General features: G+C 43.8%; 1 protein-coding gene across 1 annotated transcript in view; it reads left to right on the top strand.

The window, feature by feature from the left end:
• The window catches only part of AQR (aquarius intron-binding spliceosomal factor), a 183,795-nt gene extending 163,427 nt beyond the window's left edge, over positions 1-20,368 (top strand). The window contains exons 33-35 of the mRNA XM_073577867.1: positions 9,944-10,118; positions 14,871-14,990; positions 19,502-20,368. Coding sequence (XP_073433968.1) covers positions 9,944-10,118; positions 14,871-14,990; positions 19,502-19,951 — 745 coding nt within the window. The 3' untranslated portion in view covers positions 19,952-20,368. The remainder of the gene's footprint in view (positions 1-9,943; positions 10,119-14,870; positions 14,991-19,501) is intronic.
• Positions 20,369-20,858: the final 490 nt, after the last annotated feature.

Below are 20,858 nucleotides of genomic sequence, written 5' to 3'. Positions count from 1 at the left end.
GTTACCAAGCAAACCAGTGGCTCATAGATGGCAGCAGGGAGAAAGGCATAGTTCACATACTTTGTTTTGTGCATCTGTAAGAAATAAAATGACATATTTTTTGTTGTCACTGCTTAGATTGAAATACGTTTTGTAAACAAAAGATTCCGTTTCGCTCTAGAAGCAGAAATCTATTTTCACATTTTTCACATTTTTGACTGCTTTGATGGTAGAGCGGAGAGGGCGACCATCGCTGCCCCATGTGAATACACCCTTGATTGGAGATGCTGTATGATTAGCAGTATGTAGTATCAGCCATCATGTCCTCGTACGGTCTCCCTAGCCTCCCACATCTGGCCATGTGCCCAGCACCTCACATCTGATTGTCATACATGACGGATCTCCACAGACAGGCTTTCAATTAGCTTTATTATCTTTCTGCATATTCCTAAAGAGAGGAACTGGAAGAACAAAAAGAATTAGGCCGCCATTGTCCTGAGCCCGTACCGCTCTGCACTTACTCTAATAGGGCTGCAGAGCAGATAATTGTATCCTGACAGCTCCCGTCTTCTCGGATTGAATGTTGTAGAATGTAATGGAAATACTTATTACTGATGTGATATTCTTCATGTCCAATGATTTCGGCTCAGGGAGCAGCCAGCTGTGTGATTGTGACGTAAATCACACCACTGCAGACACAGATGTACTGTCTCTGTGATACATGTGCAGCATTACAGCACGGGCTACAATGTATGTCTGTCTGCAAGAACACACCAGGGGTGACAGATTATGGCATACATTACACTCTCTAGAGTGGTATACAGAATTTTATTTTAGATTAAAAAATAAGGGAATCGCTTTTTGACATCATGTCTCCAGGGAAGAGTGTTTTAAAAAAAAACAAAACATACAGAGCAGGTATTCACTCCTCTCCTGGTCCAGCGCCAGCTCCCCGTAGTTGCTTGGGCCTCGGCATTTTGGCTGCAGTGGTTATGTCATGTCCACAATGCACATCATCCAGCTATAGGCAATCATTGAGGTCAGTAGCTGTGTGGAAGTAGATTGTGCTGGATCCGGAGTGGATTGAATACGTGCTCTGTAAGTTATTTGTTTGGGGTCCTCTTTCCTGAAAATTGAAAACCTCTTTAAAGAAACACTCCCATCAAAGTTTTTAACCTTTTAATATATTGCAGTCATCTCTATATATAAAAACTAGCTGAAGAACCCGGCGCTGCCCGGGCATAGTAACTAACTGTGGTTAGTTATAGCAAATTATAATTATCCTACATCCCATAGTCCCGTGTCCATATACCCATCATACATATCCACGATCCCATAGGCCCGTGCCCACATACCCATCATACATATCCTTCATCTCATAGTCGAGTGCCCATATACCCATCACACATCCTCCATCCCATAGTCCCATGCCCATATACCCATCATACATATCCTCCATCCCATAGTCCCGTGCCCATATACCCATCATACATATCCTCCATCCCATAGTCCCATGCCCATATACCCATCATACATATTCGCCATCCCATAGTCGAGTGCCCATATACCCATCACACATCCTTCATCTCAAAGTCCCATGCCCATATACCCATCATACATATCCTCCATCCCATAGTCCCGTGCCCATATACCCATCATACATATCCACCATCCCATAGTCCCGTGCCCATATACCCGTCATACATATCCTCCATCCCATAGTCCAGTGCCCATATACCCATCAAACATCCTCCATCCCATAGTCCCGTGCCCATATACCCATCTCACATCCTCCATCCCATAGTCAACCATTATGACATCATAATGAGCGGCGGGGCTTGCAACCTATGATGACATCAGCGTTGCTATGGCAACCATTATGACATCATAATGAGGGGTGGGGCTTGATACACACACACTTTTTCCCCATTATGTAGATAGGGGCAAAATTGTTTGGTGAATTGGAACGCGCGGGGTTAAAATTTTGCCTCACAACATAGCCTAGGACACTCTCAGGGTCCAGACATGTGACTGTGCCAAATTTTGTGGCTGTAGCTGCGACGGTGCGGATGCCAATCCCGGACATACACACACATACATACATACATACATACATACATGATGTGGGATATTAGTGGTAGTTGTCCGGTGGCTCTGGCTGACGGGATGATGTGGGATATTAGTGGTAGTAGTCCCGTGGCTCTGGCTGATGGGATGATGTGGGATATTATGGGTAGTAGTCCGGTAGCTCTGGCTGACGGGATGATGTGGGCTATTAGTGGTAGTAGTCCGGTGGCTCTGGCTGACGGGATGATGTGGGCTATTCATAGAGTCATAGAATCGTAGAGTTGGAAGGGACCTCCTGGGCCATCTGGTCCAACCCCTGCTCAAAGCAGGATTCGCTAAATCATCCCAGTCAGATGCCTGTCCAGCCTCTGTTTGAAGACTTCCATTGATGGAGAACTCACCACTTTTCATGGCAGCCTGTTCCACTCATTGATCACTCTAACTGTCAAAAAGTTTTTTCTAATATCTAATCTGTGTCTCCTCCCATTCAGTTTCATCCCATTGCTTCTAGTCTGTCCTTGTGCAAATGAGAATAAAGTTGATCCTTCTACAATGTGACAGCCCTTTAGATATTTGTAGACAGCTATTAAGTCTCCTCTCAGTCTTCTCTTTTGCAAACTAAACAATCACAAATCCTGCAACCTTTCCTCATAAGACAGGGTTTGCAGACCGGTCACCATTCTGGTCGCTCTTTTCTGAACTTGCTCCAGTTTGTTGATGTCTTTTTTAAAATGTGGTGCCCAAAACTGGACACAATATTCCAGATGAGGTCTGACCAAAGAGGAGTAGAGGGAAATAATGACTTCACATGATCTAGACTGTATGCTTCTGTTAATACATCCTAGAATTGCATTTGCCTTTTTTTGCTGCTGTATCACACTGTTGACTCATATTCAGTCTGTGATCTATTAGTATACCCAAGTCTTTTTCACATGTGCTGTCACTAAGCCGTATTCCTCCCATTCTGTATATGCTTTTTTCATTTTTATTGCCCAGATGTAGTACTTTGCATTTCTCCCTGTTAAAAACCATTCTGTTAGTTGCTGCCCACTTCCCCAGTTTATTTAAATCTTTTTGAATCCTCTCTCTCTCTTCTCTAGTATTAGCTATCCCTCCTAGCTTTGTGTCATCAGCAAATTTAATCAGTTTACCCTCAATTCCTTCATCTAAATCGTTGATAAAGATGTTGAACAATACAGGGCCCAGGACAGAGCCCTGTGGTACCCCACTTGAGACATTCTTCCAACTGGATGTGCCGCCATTTACGATCACTCTTTGGGTCCGATCACTAAGCCAGTTATGAATCCACCTATCAGTTGCCTTGTCCATTCCATACTTAGTCATTTTTTCAATAAGGATTGTATGAGAGACTTTGTCAAATGCTTTGCTGAAGTCAAGATATACTATATCTACAGCATTTCCTTGATCCACCCAATCAGTGATACCGTCATAGAAGGAAATTAAGTTAGTCTGACATGACTTATTAGTTACAAACCCATGCTGACTCTGTTTAATCACTTCATTCTTATCCAGGTATTGACATACATGTTGTTTAATAATTTGTTCAAAGATCTTTCCTGGTATAGAAGTCAGACTCACCGGCCTATAGTTGCCTGGGTCCACCTTCTTCCCCTTTTTGAAGATAGGGAACAACATTTGCTCTTCTCCAGTCTTCTGGCACTTCTCCTGTTCTCCAAGAATTTTCAAAGATTATGGAGAGGGGTTCAAAAATTTCTTCTGCTATCTCCTTCAGTACTCTGGGGTGTAATTCATCTGGACCTGGAGACTTGAATTCATTTAGGTTAGCTAAGTGTTTCCTCACTATCTTTCTGTTTATAGATATCCTGGATTCTTCTATTCCCTTAATAGGACAGTGAAGAACAGTTGATGTTACATTTCCTTTCTGAGAGAAAACAGATGCAAAATAGGAATTTAAAAGTTCAGCCTTCTCAACATCCTGTCTTACCATTTCATCATTTTCATCCTGTAAAAATCCTATAGCATCTTTGACTTTTCTTTTACTTTTGACATATCCCCAAAATCCTTTATTATTGCTTTTGACATCTCTTGCAAGCCTCAATTCATTTTCAGCTTTAGATAATCTAATTTGTGCCCTGCAGGTTCTGCAGATAGCATTATATTCTTCTTTAGATATGCCTCCCTCTTTCCATTTTATAAACATTTTTTTCTTCCTTTTTAGCATGTGCTTAAGTTCTGTGTTCATCCATCCTGGTTTCCTTAAATGCTTCCTATTCTTCCCTCTTTTCGGAATTGTTAACAACTGTGCTTTGAGAATTTCATTTTTCAAGATTTCCCATCCTTCCTGGACATTTTTGTCTTTAAGGATATCCAGCCATTGGATCCCTCCAATTCTCTTTCTGAATCCCTTAAAATCTGCTTTTCTGAAATCTAACCTTGACGTCTGAGTCTTCACTGGTCTTCCGCCTCTAGTTATCCAAAATTCTAAAATAGCATGGTCACTACCTCCTAGGGTCCCAGCCACTTCTACCTCCTCAACCATTTCCTCCCTGTTTATAAGGATTAGATCCAAGGTAGCAGTTCCCCTTGTTTTCTCCCCTTGTTTTCCCCTTGTTTTCTTGTTTTCTATTAGTGGTAGTAGTCCGGTGGCTCTGGCTGACGGGATGATGTGGGATATTATAGTGAATGTGGCTATGCGGAGTGGGTGGGGCTATACATTCAGCTTTTTTTATATATATATATATATATATATATATATATATATATATATAATCATTATAATTTGTTATAACTTACCGTATTTAGTTATTATGCCTGGGCAGCGCCGGGCTCTTCAGCTAGTCATATTATATAGCACTGTGTACTTACAATTGCTCATTTTGCCTTTCTACCCAGCTATATCTTTTCTTTTCTCTGCTCTATATAGAAACAAGAAGTCTCTTGTCCCTTCACTTATCATTCCCCTCCTGACCCAGCTGCACCATAGATTTTTGCACTGACTCATAACTTGTGCAGGGAAAATTGACCTCCTGTTACTACATAAAGCTTTGAAGGATTCAGCCAGTCAGTTGTTAATCACTTGATGACATAGACATAATGGAAAAGAGAAGAATTAACTATGTAGAATGACATTATTAGTAATTGTAAGTAGAGATGGGCCAACCCAAACGGTAAAGTTCGGCGTCCGTTCCGAACACCTACTGTTCAGGCACGGACACCAAACACGGACTTCACCAGGAAGTCCGTGTTACTGTTCAGGTTCGGCTGCCCGAACACCAGGTGTTTGCTGCGCTGTCATGTGCATGGCAGCGCGGCAAACACCACAGTGGTTCTCAGCCTGGACGGACGCATCTTGGCACCGTCCTGGTTGAAAACTGTTTATCCCCCAGACATGGATTACGGCTTGGGACAGAATGACCGACAGGTATGATATATTGTTGTTTTTTTATTTTAGTTTTATTACAGATGAACGAGGGCTTTGGTGGAATTAGGCGTTAGGTGAGTATACCTGTGTTTATTTTTAAATAAAATGGAAAACTGTGTTCAGTCTTATTTCAAATAAAGGACTTTATTCTGGCTGTGTCTTTATTTACAATACAACTATAGGATAAGTAATGGATGGGTGTCTTATAGATGCCTCTCCGTTACTAAGCCATGGGCTTGATGTCACCTGACAATACAAAGGTGGCATCAACCCCTCAAATATGAACCCCACTTGCCACCGCTACAAGGCAAGTGAGAAGAGCCGGAAATAGCTCTAGAATTGGCGCATCTAATAGATGTGCCTTTTCTGGGCAGTTTTGTTCTGCTATTTTTAGGCTGGGGGGAGCCAATATCCATGGCCCCTCACCAGCCTGAGAATACCAGCCCACAGCTGTCTGCTTTAGCAAGGCTGGTTGTCAATAATGGGGGGGACCCCATGTTGTTTTTTAAAATTATTTATTTAAATAGTTTAAAAACAGTGTGGAGAATCCTCTGTTCTTGCTGACAGCCGAGGGTTGCAGCCCCCAGCTGTGAGTTTTGTCTGTCTGGTTAGCAAAAATACAGGGGAACCCACGCTGTTTTTTTTCATCAGCTTTCTGAAGTGACCGGAGGTAAAGTTTATACCTCCGATCACAGCTGAGTGCTCATGTTGTCTTTTGACAGCGTGGGAACCGTGGCTCTCTGACCGGCAGGGAGAATTTCACCGCTGATCAGAAGCATTGTTTGCCGCGCTTACATGCACATTACAGCGCAGCAAACACTGGATGTTCGGGACCCCCATTCTAGTGAATGGGGTCCGGGTACTGTTCTGGTACCCAAACTTTTTGTAACTGTTCGGCCGAACCCGAACATCCAGGTGTCCTCTCATCTCTGATTGTAAGTACACAGTGCTGTATAATATAATGATTGCAAAAAAGAGGATAAAAACTTTGATGGGAGTGCTACTTTAAGAAGATGGGGCAGACCACAGATATCCTTGTCTTTGCTGATACTGTTCTCTCTTATGGTTCTGTACCATAAGGTTATATTTTTACTTTACCATTGCATGTCAAATATGATGGCTGGGGGGATGAGAAGAGTATGTGATGCTTCAATTTTGTGTCTGCAGTGGAGAAAACGCAAGAAAGCTTTTGCCTTCTTATGTTAAGCACACCTGTCTGTTTTAACGCAACCTGTGGAAAAACTTACTGTACACTTCTGGTGCATGTATCAGTCTAATGTTTCCAGGAACTGTTCCTATTCTAATTCTCAGTACAAGACTGTCCTTTTTTTTTTTGAGAAGATGGTTCCTCTTCATCAGCATTGTGTCAGCACTATAGCACTATAGGTGCTAGAACTTCCTTTCCATCACATCACTGCATGCTTTACTCCTTCCATTGTGTTGTAACTTTAGCATCCTGAAGTGAAGAACAGGAGCAAAAAGAAAGACCCTCACCACGTCCTGCAATGTCTCTGCTATTAAGAGAAAAAACAAAAAATCTGCTAAGACATGACAGTTGTCAGAAGGGAGACACCTGGTGGCCCGCTCCTCTGATCGCAGAGCTGTGCCCCCGCTGATCGGCTACAGAGGTCACGTTAGTCCTTAAAACCTTGCCTCTTGTCAGCTCCTCCTGGTCACTGAGAGGACCAGGAGAAAATGTATTCTATAAATGTCAGTTCCAGGAACCTGTTGGAAGTTGTGCGGTCCGTCATCATGGTTTTGTTCGGTATTGCTTTTATTCATTTTAGGATCACCATCCCTTTAATATGAGACAAGCTCAGACTCATTTCACACAGCCAAAGTCGTTTAACTATTAGCATCAATTACTATAAGTAATAAAATAGCTATTGTGACTACCTGACTCCTGGCTAATCTCCAGTCCTGACATTTATTACCATCAGGCGTAGTGTTTATAACAGGCCGGCTCTTCCATGGAGCGCTGCTATATTCCTAGCTGTGTCTGTGTCATTCCCTGACAGAAGGAGACAGAACACAACCCCGGCCGAGGATGTAAAACACAGGCGGAGGTTGTAATGTAGGAAAAGCTGCAGGGAGACGTGAGCAAGCTAGTAAATGTTCATGAAGGAGTACGTCTGATCTCCCAGGGAAAACTTCCTCAACTGCATTGTTGGCAAAATCTCCTGAGCCTAAGAAATCCCTGGCGATAAGTGTAGGAATCCTGCTTGCGACTTTCACAAGTGTCCCGGGACGATCACTAGTTGTCTGTAAGACACTGTTTATACTGTCATGGCCAAAAGTGTTGGCACCCTTGAAATTGTTCCAGAAAATGAACTATTTCTCCCAGAAAAGTATTGCAGTTACATGTGTTTTGTTACATACGTTTATTTCGTTTGTGTGTAATAGAGCAACACAAAAAAGCAAAAAGAAAAACAAAGAAAGGCTACTTGGACATAATTTCACACAAAGCGCCAAAATGCAAGACACTGTTCCAAAAATGTTGGTAAACCATTTTGTTTCAAGCATGCGATGCTCATTCAAACTCACTTGTGACAAGTAACAGGTGTGGGCACCTGAAAACGGATAAAAAGGAGAGCATTTGACTCAATCTTTGCATTGTGTGTCTGTGCGTGCCACATGAAGCATGAAGAACAGAAAGAGGAGAAGAGAACTGTCTGAGGACTTGAGAACCAAAATTGTTGAAAAATATCAACAGTCTCAAGGTTACAAGTCCATCTCCCGGGCTCTTTATGTTCCTTTGTCCAGTGTGACCAACATAATCAAGAAGTTTACAACCCATGACACTGCAGCTAATCTCACTGGACGTGGACAGCAGAGAAAGATTGATGAAAGGTTGCAACACAGGATAGTCCGGATGGTGGATAAGCCACCCCAATCAAGTTCCAAAGAAATTCAAGCTGTCCTGCAGGGTCAGAGTGTATCAGGGTATGTGCACACGTAAGTGATTTTTTTCCCGGTTTTACCCAATAAAACGCTTTAAAAAATGCTTAAAAGAAGCGTCCCATTCATTTTAATGAATTCCGCACTTTTTGTTCATATTGATGCGTTTTTTCCCGCGAAAAAACGCATTGCGGAAAAAACGCAGCATGCTCATTAATTTCGCAAAAAACTCCGCATTTCCAGCTATTTTCTATGAGGCTGGGACCGCTCTGGAAAAAAACACATAAAAAACGTGCGTTTTTTGCGCAAACACCGCGCGGAAATTTTCTGCATACGTGTGCACATAGCCTCAGTGTCAGCGGGAACTGTCCATCAACATTTGAATGAAATTAAACGCTATGGGAGGAGATCCCGGAGGACCCCACTGCTAACACAGAGACATAAATAGCTAGACTGCAGTGTACCAAAATGTACGGGAGTAAGCCAAAATCCTTCTGGGAAAGTGTCTTGTGGACAGATTGAGACCAAGATAGAGATTTTGGTAAAGAACATCTTCTGTTTACTGAAAACTAAATGAGGCCTACAAAGAAAAGAACATAGTTCATACAATCAAATATGTCTTGAAGTTGTTTTGCTGCGTCTGGCACTAGGTGCTTTGACTATGTGCCAGGCATCATGAAATCTGAAGATCTTGGGTCACAATGTAGTGCCCAGCTGGACAATGACCCCAAAAATGTTTCAAGAAGCCCCTGGAAATGGCTGAAAACATTTTGCTGGAGAGTCCTGAAGTGGCAGCAATGAGTCCAGACCTAAATCCCATTGCTCACCTGTGAAAAGATCGTAAAATTGCTGTTGGGAGAAGGCACCTTCAAGTATAAGGCATCGGGAGCAGTCTGCAAAGAAGAGTGGTCCAAAATTCCATTAAAAAGGTGTAAAAAGCTTGTTGATGGTTATAGGAAGCGGTTGATTATAAAGTTATGGGCGCCAACAATTTTGTGTGAAATTATGTCAGTTTGCCCTTTTTCCCCTCTGTTTTTTGTGCTGTTACAACACACACAAAGGAAATAAACAAGTGTATAACAAAACATGTGTAAAAGCAAACATTTTTTAGATAAATAATTTTCTAGAACAATTTCAAGGATGCCAGCACTTTCAGCCATGACTGTATTGCGGCGTTACATGTAACGTTCACCCAATGGGTATGTTGACACATGGCGTTTTTGCATTGTGGCCCCAAATCATTACATGAAACATGTCTCTGTTGGTACATTCAGAGGATCTAGGGTCGTATATGAATTGCGATGCTGAAATACTCTGTGTACACTCATGGTTGATATTCATTGAATCTCTATTTTTGACTAAAGCGCGGCCTGAAATTAATACGAGAATTGTGTAATGAGGGTATATGTGCTGGGATATTGTGGGAGGTGAACTGATGCCTAATCCCATTAGCATGAAGTGGGCACATGCACCAGAGTGGCCATATTCCTGATACAAGGGGACTGGTGAAAGGCTACATTGGGGTAAGAGCAGCTTTTCATGTTTCCGGGTGATGCCATTCTTTTATATGTGACTGTTGGACTCCTCGTGTTGCAGGGATGTGAGACGTTTAGTCGTTGCGATGTCCAGAGCTCGGCTCGGCCTCTACATATTTGCTCGAGTTTCGCTCTTCCAGAACTGTTTTGAGCTGACCCCTGCATTCAGACAGCTGACAGCGCGTCCTCTGCGGCTCCACATACTGCCCGGAGAATCCTTCCCAACACAGAGGAGGGTAAGTAGCCTGGTCCCTGAACGGAATAAGAAAAATAGTAATAAATAACAAGAAGTCACTAGATTTCAAATCTTTATCATTTTGCTATTTTGTAGTTTTCTTTATAGCAACATTTCTACAACATATTTTATATAAACATTCAAACAACTAAAAAAACTTGTGAAAGCGAGTGCTGAAACACTAAATTGATTTTCCCTTAGATCATCTGAAAATAAGAACTCATCTGAGTGTTATTCTTCACATATAAAAAGTCCAATTTTTTTAATTTTAAGAAATAAATAATTTGCAGTAAAAAAAAAAAAAAACAATTAGCTGTCAGGCACGGTGATTCCCTGCAGCATCTTTTTTTCCCTCATTTTGAACATCTTATTTATTTTTTCGTTATACCACATATAACATAGTGGTGGCTTCCAAGTGAAAACCACCAGACGAATTGAGCGGTCATTAGTGATGAATGAACATGCTAGTGTTATCGGAGCATGCTCGGGTTGCTAACAGAGTGGCTTCAACATGCTCAAAAAATATGTTGCCGCGTCTGCATATCTCGTAGCTGTTTGGCAGACACAACACATGGATTGATGGCCTGTTTGTTAGGCTATCCCTGCATGTGTTGCGGCTGTCGAACAGCCATGGGACGTGCAGCCACATGGACTCGAACATACTCGGATAACACCTTATCCTGTGAAGTCCATGATCGATGTTCGGTATGGACTCCGAACTTTACTGTTCAGGTTCACCCAATTGGATGTGAGCGGCTGCAGGGAGAATATATCTGAATTTTCTCCCTGCAGCCGGTGCTCCAGTAAGCCTGCAAGACATGATGTCTGTGTTATATCTGCAAGCTTATATTGTTTGGCAGGGGACAGGTTCCTTTTAAAAATCCGGGGCGACAACTCAGACTGATGTCTTCAAAGTACATTTCAGTAAATGGAGAGTCACATTACTGTATGTAATACTGAATGCTCCACACCCACAAAACATCCTAACGTGATGCTTATTTATATTTTGTCTATTCTTGATCTTGTTTCACTGCTGTTTTTTATTTATTTCAGTTCTCAGGTTATGATCGGAAGCATTTGCATAATAGGGAAGACCAGTAATGGGAACTTTAACGGGAAACTGTCAACAGGATTGTGCGCAGTAACCTACAGACAGTGTCAGGTCGGTGCCGTTATACTGATTACAATGACACAAGGGTGATGAAATCCGTCTTGTGGTTGTTGTTTAATCTGTTCATGTAGTTTTGAGTTGATGATATGCTTGTGCTCCGGGTCGGCCTGTGGGGGGGTTTCATGTGGTCCTCTGCTTACATATTCATCTGTATGGCTTCTGACAGGTCACTGATCCCTCACTGACTTGTCTCCTATTTTACATACTGCATATACTATTGCTTGGCTTCTAAGAAAAAAAAATTAACTTCATTCCAAAATGGTAGCGCATGCGCAGTAGCATCTATCGCTTGCAAGTGCCACCAGCAGCACCATTTTGTTTGAGGAAAGAAAAATTTGGCTGCAGCAGAATGGCAGCGGCTCCTGCATAGTAGTATCTATCAGCATATTGCTGAAGTTATTTATGTATTTTTTTCAAACTAAAGCACTATTGTATGTAATATGTAAAATAGGAGACCTGTCATAAGCCATAAGAATGAATATGTAAGCAGAGAACCACAAAGATCTGTCCACTGGCAGCCCCGTAGCACAACCCTGTTCCTCATCATAGAGACTGAGAAAAGAGACAAACTGTTTGTGCTTCAGGACGGCCTGTGGGTAGGTCTTTTCTTGGTTTCTCTGTCTCTATGATGAGGAACATGTTTGTGCTTCGGGGCGGCCGGTGGGGAGGCCTTTTCTTGGCTGCTCTGTCTCTATGATGAGGAACATGTTTGTGCTTCGGGATGGCCAGTGGGGGGAGGTTTTTTCTTGGTTTTTCTGTCTCTATGATGAGCAACATGTTTGTGCTTCGGGGCGGCTGGTGGGCAGGTCTTTTCTTGGTTTCTCTGTCTCTATGATGAGAAACATGTTTGTGCTTTGGGATGGCTAGTGGGGGGAGGTCTTTTCTTGGTTTCTCTGTCTCTATGATGAGGAACATGTTTGTGCTTCGGGGCAGCCGGTTACTAGGTCTTTTCTTGGTTTCTCTGTCTCTATGATGAGGAACATGTTTGTGCTTCGGGGCAACTGGTGGGGTAGCTCTTTTCTTGGTTTCTCTGTCTTTATGATGAGGAACATGTTTGTGCTTCGGGGCGGCCGGTGGGGGGAGGTCTTTTCTTGGTTTCTCTGTCTCTATGATGAGGAACATGTTTGTGCTTCGGGATGGCCAGTGGGCAGGTCTTTTCTTGGCTTCTCCGTCTCTATGATGAAGAACATGTTTGTGCTTCGGGGCGGCCGGTGGGCAGGTCTTTTCTTGGTTTCTCTGTCTCTATGATGAGCAACATGTTTGTGCTTCGGGGCGGCCGGTGGGCAGGTCTTTTCTTGGTTTCTCTGTCTCTATGATGAGCAACATGTTTGTGCTTCGGGGCGGCTGGTGGGCAGGTCTTTTCTTGGTTTCTCTGTCTCTATGATGAGCAACATGTTTGTGCTTCGGGGCGGCTGGTGGGCAGGTCTTTTCTTGGTTTCTCTGTCTCTATGATGAGCAACATGTTTGTGCTTCGGGGCGGCCGGTGGGCAGGTCTTTTCTTGGTTTCTCTGTCTCTATGATGAGCAACATGTTTGTGCTTCGGGGCGGCTGGTGGGCAGGTCTTTTCTTGGTTTCTCTGTCTCTATGATGAGCAACATGTTTGTGCTTCGGGGAGGCTGGTGGGCAGGTCTTTTCTTGGTTTCTCTGTCTCTATGATGAGGAGCATGTTTGTGCTTCGAGGTGGGCAGGTCTTTTCTTAGTTTCTCTGTTTCTATGATGAGGAACATGTTGGTGCTTTGGGGCGGCCGGTTAGTAGGTCTTTTCTTGGTTTCTCTGTCTCTATGATGAGGAACATGTTTGTGCTTCGGGGCAACTGGTGGGGTAGCTCCTTTCTTGGTTTCTCTGTCTTTATGATGAGGAACATGTTTGTGCTTTGGGGCAGCCACTGGGCAGGTCTTTTCTTGGCTTCTCTTTCTTAGAGCAGGAAGATAAGACTCGTACTTGAGGGCGGGACTGTAGGCAGAGAAGCTTATTAACTGAAAACTAATAACACAGATTACACAAGAACCACAAGACGGATTTCTTCACCCCAGGTATCATTTTAATCAGTATAATGTTGCCAACCTGACAGTGTCTGCAGTCTACTGAGCACAATCCTGCTGACAGAGTCACTTTAAATATCTAGGGCGTGTCAGTCACCCCTCAATAGGCACAGGCTGTCACAATAGGGACTAATTTATTTAAGCTTTTACACCAGAATTTTTACCTAAAAAGCTTTGAAAAGTTACAAAGTTTTGCCACAACTCAAAGCTCTACTAAAACTTTGCGGCTTTTGGCGTTCCCACACCTTTTTTTTTTTTCCTCAGCTCTGCGCAATAATTAAATTAATGACAAGAAGTAATTATTATTATTTATTGTTATAGCGCCATTTATTCCATGGCGCTTTACATGTGAGGGGGGTATACATAAAAACAAGTACAATAATCTTAAACAATACAAGTCATAACTGGTACAGGAGGAGAGAGGACCCTGCCCGCGAGGGCTCACAATCTTCAAGGGATGGGTGATAATACAGTAGGCGAGGGTAGAGCTGGTCGTGCAGCGGTTTGGTCGATCGGTGGTTACTGCAGGTTATAGGCTTGTCGGAAGAGGTGGGTCTTCAGGCTTTTTTTGAAGGTTTCGATGGTAGGTGAGAGTCTGATATGTTGTGGTAGAGAGTTCCAGAGTAGGGGTGATGCGCGAGAGAAATCTTGTATGCGATTGTGGGAAGAGGAGATAAGAGGGGAGTAGAGAAGGAGATCTTGTGAGGATCGGAGGTTGCGTGCAGGAAAGTACCGGGAGACGAGGTCACAGATGTATGGAGGAGACAAGTTGTGGATGGCTTTGTATGTCATGGTTAGGGTTTTGTAATGGAGTCTCTGGGCAATTGGGAGCCAGTGAAGGGATTGACAGAGTGGAGAAGCTGGGGAATAGCGGGGGGACAGGTGGATTAGTCGGGCAGCAGAGTTTAGAATAGATTGGAGGGGTGATGAAGCAAGTAATGCTTGCTACCTCACAAATCTTACTCCAGCAGGAAGGTGCACACCTCTTACTGAACTACGAGCCTCTCTCTACACCCTGCCCCTTCATCGGGACTGGCGTGAAGTCGGATGGGTTTGATGTATCAGGACCTTTAAATATTTTCAAAAATATTTCCACAAATCGGAGTTGCATAAAAAATGTTGCGGCTTTTGTCTTTTTCACGCTACTTTAAAAATGTGTGAAACCGGGGAGGGAAGGGGAGGGGACAGAACAGAACGTGACTATGCCTGCCCGCCCGCCAAATTCATCAAGAGTGGCAAGTTTTTTACTCCAGATATGTTTCGCCAGTCCATGAGTGTTGTTACATTTCTGGTAAGGCAAACACCACTGATCAGTTATGCTGAGTTCATTAAGTGACATGCATCTTATTCCTGCACACCCCTCACTTAGACTGGAATATGAAGCGGGGCCATAGTGTATACCTATATCATAATATATACTATTGAACCAATGTGATGAGCGTGTCCTGCTATGTTAGTTTGGAAAGTCTTGTTGGGCTTTAACATATTCATACCATACTGTAGAAGAAGATCTTTCATAAATGTGTCTGCTTCTTTTCAGAACGGAGATGTTCCCCCCTACCCAGCACAGGTTATCAAGAATATGCCAGAGATGGCCGCGTATGTGTACAACATGTATTTGCACATGATGCAAAGCAGTCAGCAATACCAGTACCACCAGGTAACAATGCAGTGATTGTGTCTTCATTCTCCTATCAGTGATACAATATAACGTAAGCATGTTTGGGGAGGGCCAGCTAAAATAGCGTTACACTAGATCACAAAGGAGCAGATTCAGGCGAGATAGCCAGTCACCCAGTAGCAGCTTGAGGGTGAGGTGAGCTGACCTGTTCAAAAGGGAGACTAATTATTATTTTGATAATGAGTGGACAGCCGCACGGATTATAGGTTGAGTGCTTTTTTTTGTTTTGGAGCTACGTGGCCAAAAATCACACTTTGTCACTGTTAGGCCATAGGCCATATGCACACGATGCATTTTTCCTGCGGATCCGCAGCGGATTTTACCGCACAGAAACGCTGCGGATCCGCAAAGTGATTTACAGTACAATGTAAATCAATGCAAAAAAAAACCCGCTGTGCAGACGCTGCGTTTTTTTCCGCGCGGTTTTTGTGCGGTACAAAAAATGCAGCATGTCACTTCTTTTGTGCAGTTTTCCACCTGCTCCATTCTCCAAATCCGCAGGGGGAAAACCGCAGTGGAAAACCGCACAAAAACAGAAAGAAATCCGCAGGAAAAATGCAGGTCATTTGACCTGCGGATTTCTTCAAATCTGCGCAGAAAAATCCGCAGGACAAAAAAGTACGTGTGCACTTAGCCTTACATCACAGTTTAATACAGGCTCGTTACTAGAGTTCGCCTAGGGTGCTCGGATATGCACAGAGTATCGCGGGTGCTCGAGTGACATGTTCGAATCCCTGCTGTTACATGTTTTGCGGCTGTTAAGGTACTGTCACACTTAGCGATGCACCAGCGATCCCGACCAGCGATATGACGCGGTCAGGATGGCTGGTGCATCGCTAAGTGGTCGCTAGTGAGCTGCCACACAGGCAGATCTCACCAGCGACATCGCTGGGGACAGGGATCGCTACTTACCTGTCAGATGCGGCGATCCTGCGTCCTCCCGCCCGGCTCCACGCGTCTCTCGTCGTCACAGCAGGAAGCGCCGCAGGAAGCTGAGGACGAGAAACAGTCCAGCCTGTTCTCGCGCGATCAGCGATAACCAGCGGGGGAGCGGGTTGTAGGTAAGTATCACACATAACGATATCGCCAGCAATATCGCTATAACGTCACAAGTTATAGCGATATTGCTAGCGATATCTCTTAGTGTGACATGCCCTTTAGACACCCACAAAACATGCAGGGATTGCCTGACATACTAGGGCAATTCCGCATGTTTTGAGGTTGTGTAACAGCTGTGAAACATGTGGGTGCTGGGGCTCCAACATGTCACTTGAGCACCTACGATACTCTCTGCATACCCGAGCACCCTAGGCGAACTCTAGTAACGAGCACTTGGGCTCATCAGTAATCTCCAGCTAAAACATGTTATTGTTATGGCAAATTACAGGATAGATCACTATGACAGATCTGACCTCTAAATGCTGACTCCATTCAGTCTTGACGAGGACTGCCATAGATAAGTGATCTTGACACTCCCATGAAGATTGATGAATACTATTCCAACAGGGAACACAAGTCTTGGCATTTGGACTCCCAAGATCTGATAGGTGATAACTCATTTTAACTGGTATACCTCTTCAAGTGATGACACTTATTCTAAACCTGTGCCCCCACAATTGCTGCACAATGAAGATAAATGTCTGATTTTTACTTGAATATATGGAAACATGGGCCGATTGTAGAGATCTTCTCATTGCTCTATAATATGTTGCAGACATAGTTTCTATAAAATTTGTAAAGATTAGTGATAAGCGAATGTGCTCAAATAATGTCTTACCGGAGTATCTGCCGTGCTCGGATATTATGTTCGAGTCCTTGCAGCTGCATGATTTGCGGCTGTTAAGGGCCTGTCACACTAAGCGATATCGCTATAACGTCACTGTGACGTTATAGCGATATCGCTATGTCTGATACTTACCTCCGACCGCTCCCCCGCTGATTATCGCTGATCGCGCGAGAACGTCCTGGACCGTTTCTCGTCGTCAGCTTCCTGCTGGGCTTCCTGTGGCGCCGACGAGCGACACGTGGACGCGGGCGGGAGGACGTCAGGATCGCCTCGTCTGACAGGTAAGTAGCGACCCCCCCGACCCCTGCGATGTCGCTGGTGAGATCTGCCTGTGTGGCAGCTCACTAGCGACCACTTAGTCATGTACCAGCGATCCTGACCCCATCATATCGCTGGTCGGGATCACTGGTACGGATCACTGGTACATCGCTAAGTGTGACAGTACCTTTAGACAGCCTGAACACATAGGGATTGCTTAACAAATAGGCAATCTCCACATGTGTTCAGGCTGTTTGTTGCGCAATCCCCACATATGTTGTGTCTAATAGCCACAAATCAGGGAGCTGCAGAGATTCCCGAACATAATCTATGAGCACGCCCAGATGCTCGGATAACACCCGAGCATGGTTGGATAAAATGTTATCCGAGCATGTTCCTTCATCACTATTAAAGATATAAAGCTGTGGGGGTCGATCACCAAGACAGGACATATGCTGGCAAAAATAAATAGTCCAATAAGTGTGAGATACTGGGCATAAAGGCATTAGGGGCTGAGGGATTCTATAGAAGATGGCACGACTGTAGGCCATTATGAATGGGCAGGAGAATTTTTGATAAGTTGGAATTCTTTACTTGCTCGGACAGAAGTTTTTTTGTGTTTTTTATATACAGTGTAATAATGGGTTCACCTGATAACCGCTCAATCTGTCAGAACATGGCAGAATCCTAACAGTGGGTATAGTACACCTTGTTGGGATTCAGCAAGATTCAAGTCTGGCCCCAGAAAATCCCTTTACGTTATAAATTGATAACAAAAGGGTTGTGATTTTTGGGATGGATTACAAATCCCCCTGAGATGGCTTCATGTAGCGATTACGGAGATCATTTACCTACAACAATATGAAGACATTTTTCAGCTTTTCAATGCCTATGTGTATATTCACCAGAAAGTAGTAACTGCTCTCCACCACTATGTAATGTTAGAGGTGCTGTGCCTGCAACAGCCAAAGGATAAGTAATGTATGTGTGAGTGCTGGAATCACGGGAACGTCCCTCGAGTGAATGGGGCAGTCGGCTGTATCATCACCTCTCGGTTGGCTTGCTGGTAACACTGGGGAAACAGGGTACCTGTTGTAGTGATTGGTGGGATCCCAGCCATTTATTACCCAAATGCATTTTTTCAGAAGTCCATGATTCCCAGACTTTGGCTTATAAGGCTGTGGTCCATACATGGACTATGAAACCCAGATCAGGATTAGATCCAGGTCTGGGCTGCATTCACACACACAGAATGGATGTTTTCTCAATTTCCTCATACATTAGACTCACTCTTCCGTTATGTACATGTGATTTGTTGGGGCTCCATGTATTTGTTCTCATTGGCACATGATATTCTGGGAGCAGACGGTGACCTCCCCGATACGACTGCAGCAGCTCATCCGGGAATGCAGTACAGATGAAGTGTGTATTAGGAGCACAGACAGAAAGCAGCGGGAGTTTCCCCCTTGTTCTTGGCCTTTCCCCAACAGTTCAGCACTAAATCTTTCCGCAGAATCTTGGAAGTCGTTACACAGCAGTCTGAATGTGCTGCGGGTGCACTAATCCTAATGATTGTGTGCAGCTGAGAATGGAAAATGCTGGTGTCTTCCCAGGGAAATCCAACCTTACTGATTCAGAACAGCTTGTCTACTGCAAGGATCTCTTCTCGACTTAACCCTTTCCTTAACATTCTGCTAAGACACTTCTACTACTGTCAGCACACGGACATGTGAATGTAGCCAGTCTTCTCTACGCATTGTATGGGGTCACATTGCCCACTTGCAGACATACTTTGTCCATTTTAATGAATGATTAAAATAAAAAAAAAACATGGATGGCATCTGCGCGCTGTCTATTTGGGGTAAATTTCCATTTAATTTTGTGGCATACTTTTGTCATGGCAAATATATATTACACCATCAAAATATGGCGCACAGATAATATATCGGAAAAATATAATCAGTGGGGGTCTGTTACCCACTACCAATTAAGAGATCAGAACACTTCCTTAAAGGACCATAAGGTGCCACTAATGTAAGTTCTCTGCCCCTAGTAATATACTCACCAGCCGCCATCTTCTGCTCTTTCTGGCACCGCTCCGGTCCCACGCCACCATCTTGTGACTGCAACTTCTGACTTACCAGAAGTAACAGTCTCAAGTTCTCAATGTGAGTCTATGTGACCATCGTTCTAGCTCCCATAAACTTACATTGAGTTATGACTTCTGAATCGCCCAGCAAACACTAGAGTGATCCGGCAGGTAGGAGACCGACCGGAGCGGTGCCGATAAAAGATAAACACGGCTGGTAACTATAAGACTAGATGCAGGGAACTTGCATTAATAGCACCGCTCCAGCGGTAAAATATAAAAAAAATGCCCAATCGTAGTGCATACCGTTGTGTGATTGACTGCCATAATCACTAATGTATATCTGTCCTCCTATAGGGCCTCTTGCCTCCACCTGCGACCAGAAAAGGAAGCGACATCGCTCCCCCTCAAGATGAGGAGATGAAAGTGGAAGACACCATATCACAAAATATCGAAGTAGAGTCCAAAAACCCAGATCCAGAATCAAAGGCAAATGCAACAGCGGATCCTGCAAGGGGACAAGACAAAGGAGACGAGCAAGAAACGACGGGTATGGAACAGACCTGTCAGGTGGCAACAGAACTGCCTGAACCTCACAGGCCGGACACGCCAGATGAAATATCAGAGACGGGACTAGACGCGAGCGAGCCACAGATGGAAGTGGAGGCCACAGAAGTAAAAGTTGTAACAGAAAATGTGGAGCATGGAGCCAGTCAGCCAGGGGATAAGGAACATCCAAAAATGCCTGCTCATCCAGGAAGGGATAGCGACAGTGAATACAGCGACGACGAAGGGACTGAGGACTAGAGGATCATTGATACGGTGTCTCCCACCAGATGCTATGTTGTCAGATTCTTTATGTAACCATTTATAGTCAGGAATATGCAGAAGCTTTTTTATAGTTATATAAAACCTAAAGTGAGACAAAGCTTAATTGTCTGGAAGGGCTGGAATGGTATGTGCAAGAGCGAGAGCTACCGCACATGTCTAGGAAAATCCATCATTACCGTGAAAAATTTCACGACATTTCATCTGCAAGAGAAAAGAATACTAGAGGCATGCTGGCTAAAAACAGGTTAATGTATGTATTGTCCATGCGCCATGCTGCAAAGCAGAATGAGGTGGACAGGCATGGTTCGCAGTGAATTTATTGAGGTCCACCCAGACCACGGATATATTGTTTTGATTTTGTAAACTTGGCAGTAAAGATTATTTTGTACAAAACTGTCTTCTCAATGTCCTTTAGCTGATTCTTACCCATGTACTAGATCTGAATTCTGCATGTGAGTGATGAACTGCAGCGCCGGCTCACGGTACTATGATTGCTCCGGGCATGCCTCTATCACTAAAAGGTGGCATCTCCTGGGAGGAATAAAGTTCATTTTCTCCTGGGTGCCGAACTTTCAATTAAGCCGCCTAGCACCTACACAGCACTAATACTTTTCAAATGAACCCTTTATCTACAGGTTGATAGTGTTATCTTCTGGTTTAACTACTAAAAGAGTAACCTCGGGATGGTACCACATTATTATACAGATTTACTATGTAAAATGTGCCACAATTCTGGTATACATACTATGTCAAAATAAAAAATGTGTATAAAAGGAACATAGTTTTGGGAATTGGAGGCATGAATTAAGATATGCAGGAACAAAACTGGACGCACTCTCTAGCAAGAGAGTCCAAGTCTAAAGGAGAAGAACTTTCTTCCCTA

Source organism: Dendrobates tinctorius, unplaced genomic scaffold (genome assembly GCF_039654945.1).
Source record: "Dendrobates tinctorius isolate UK_male_01 unplaced genomic scaffold, ASM3965494v1 ptg000057l, whole genome shotgun sequence".
Lineage (NCBI taxonomy): Eukaryota > Metazoa > Chordata > Amphibia > Anura > Dendrobatidae > Dendrobates > Dendrobates tinctorius.
The sequence above is the reverse complement of the archived record's forward strand: the minus strand, read 5'-3'. Positions and strand labels throughout refer to the sequence as shown.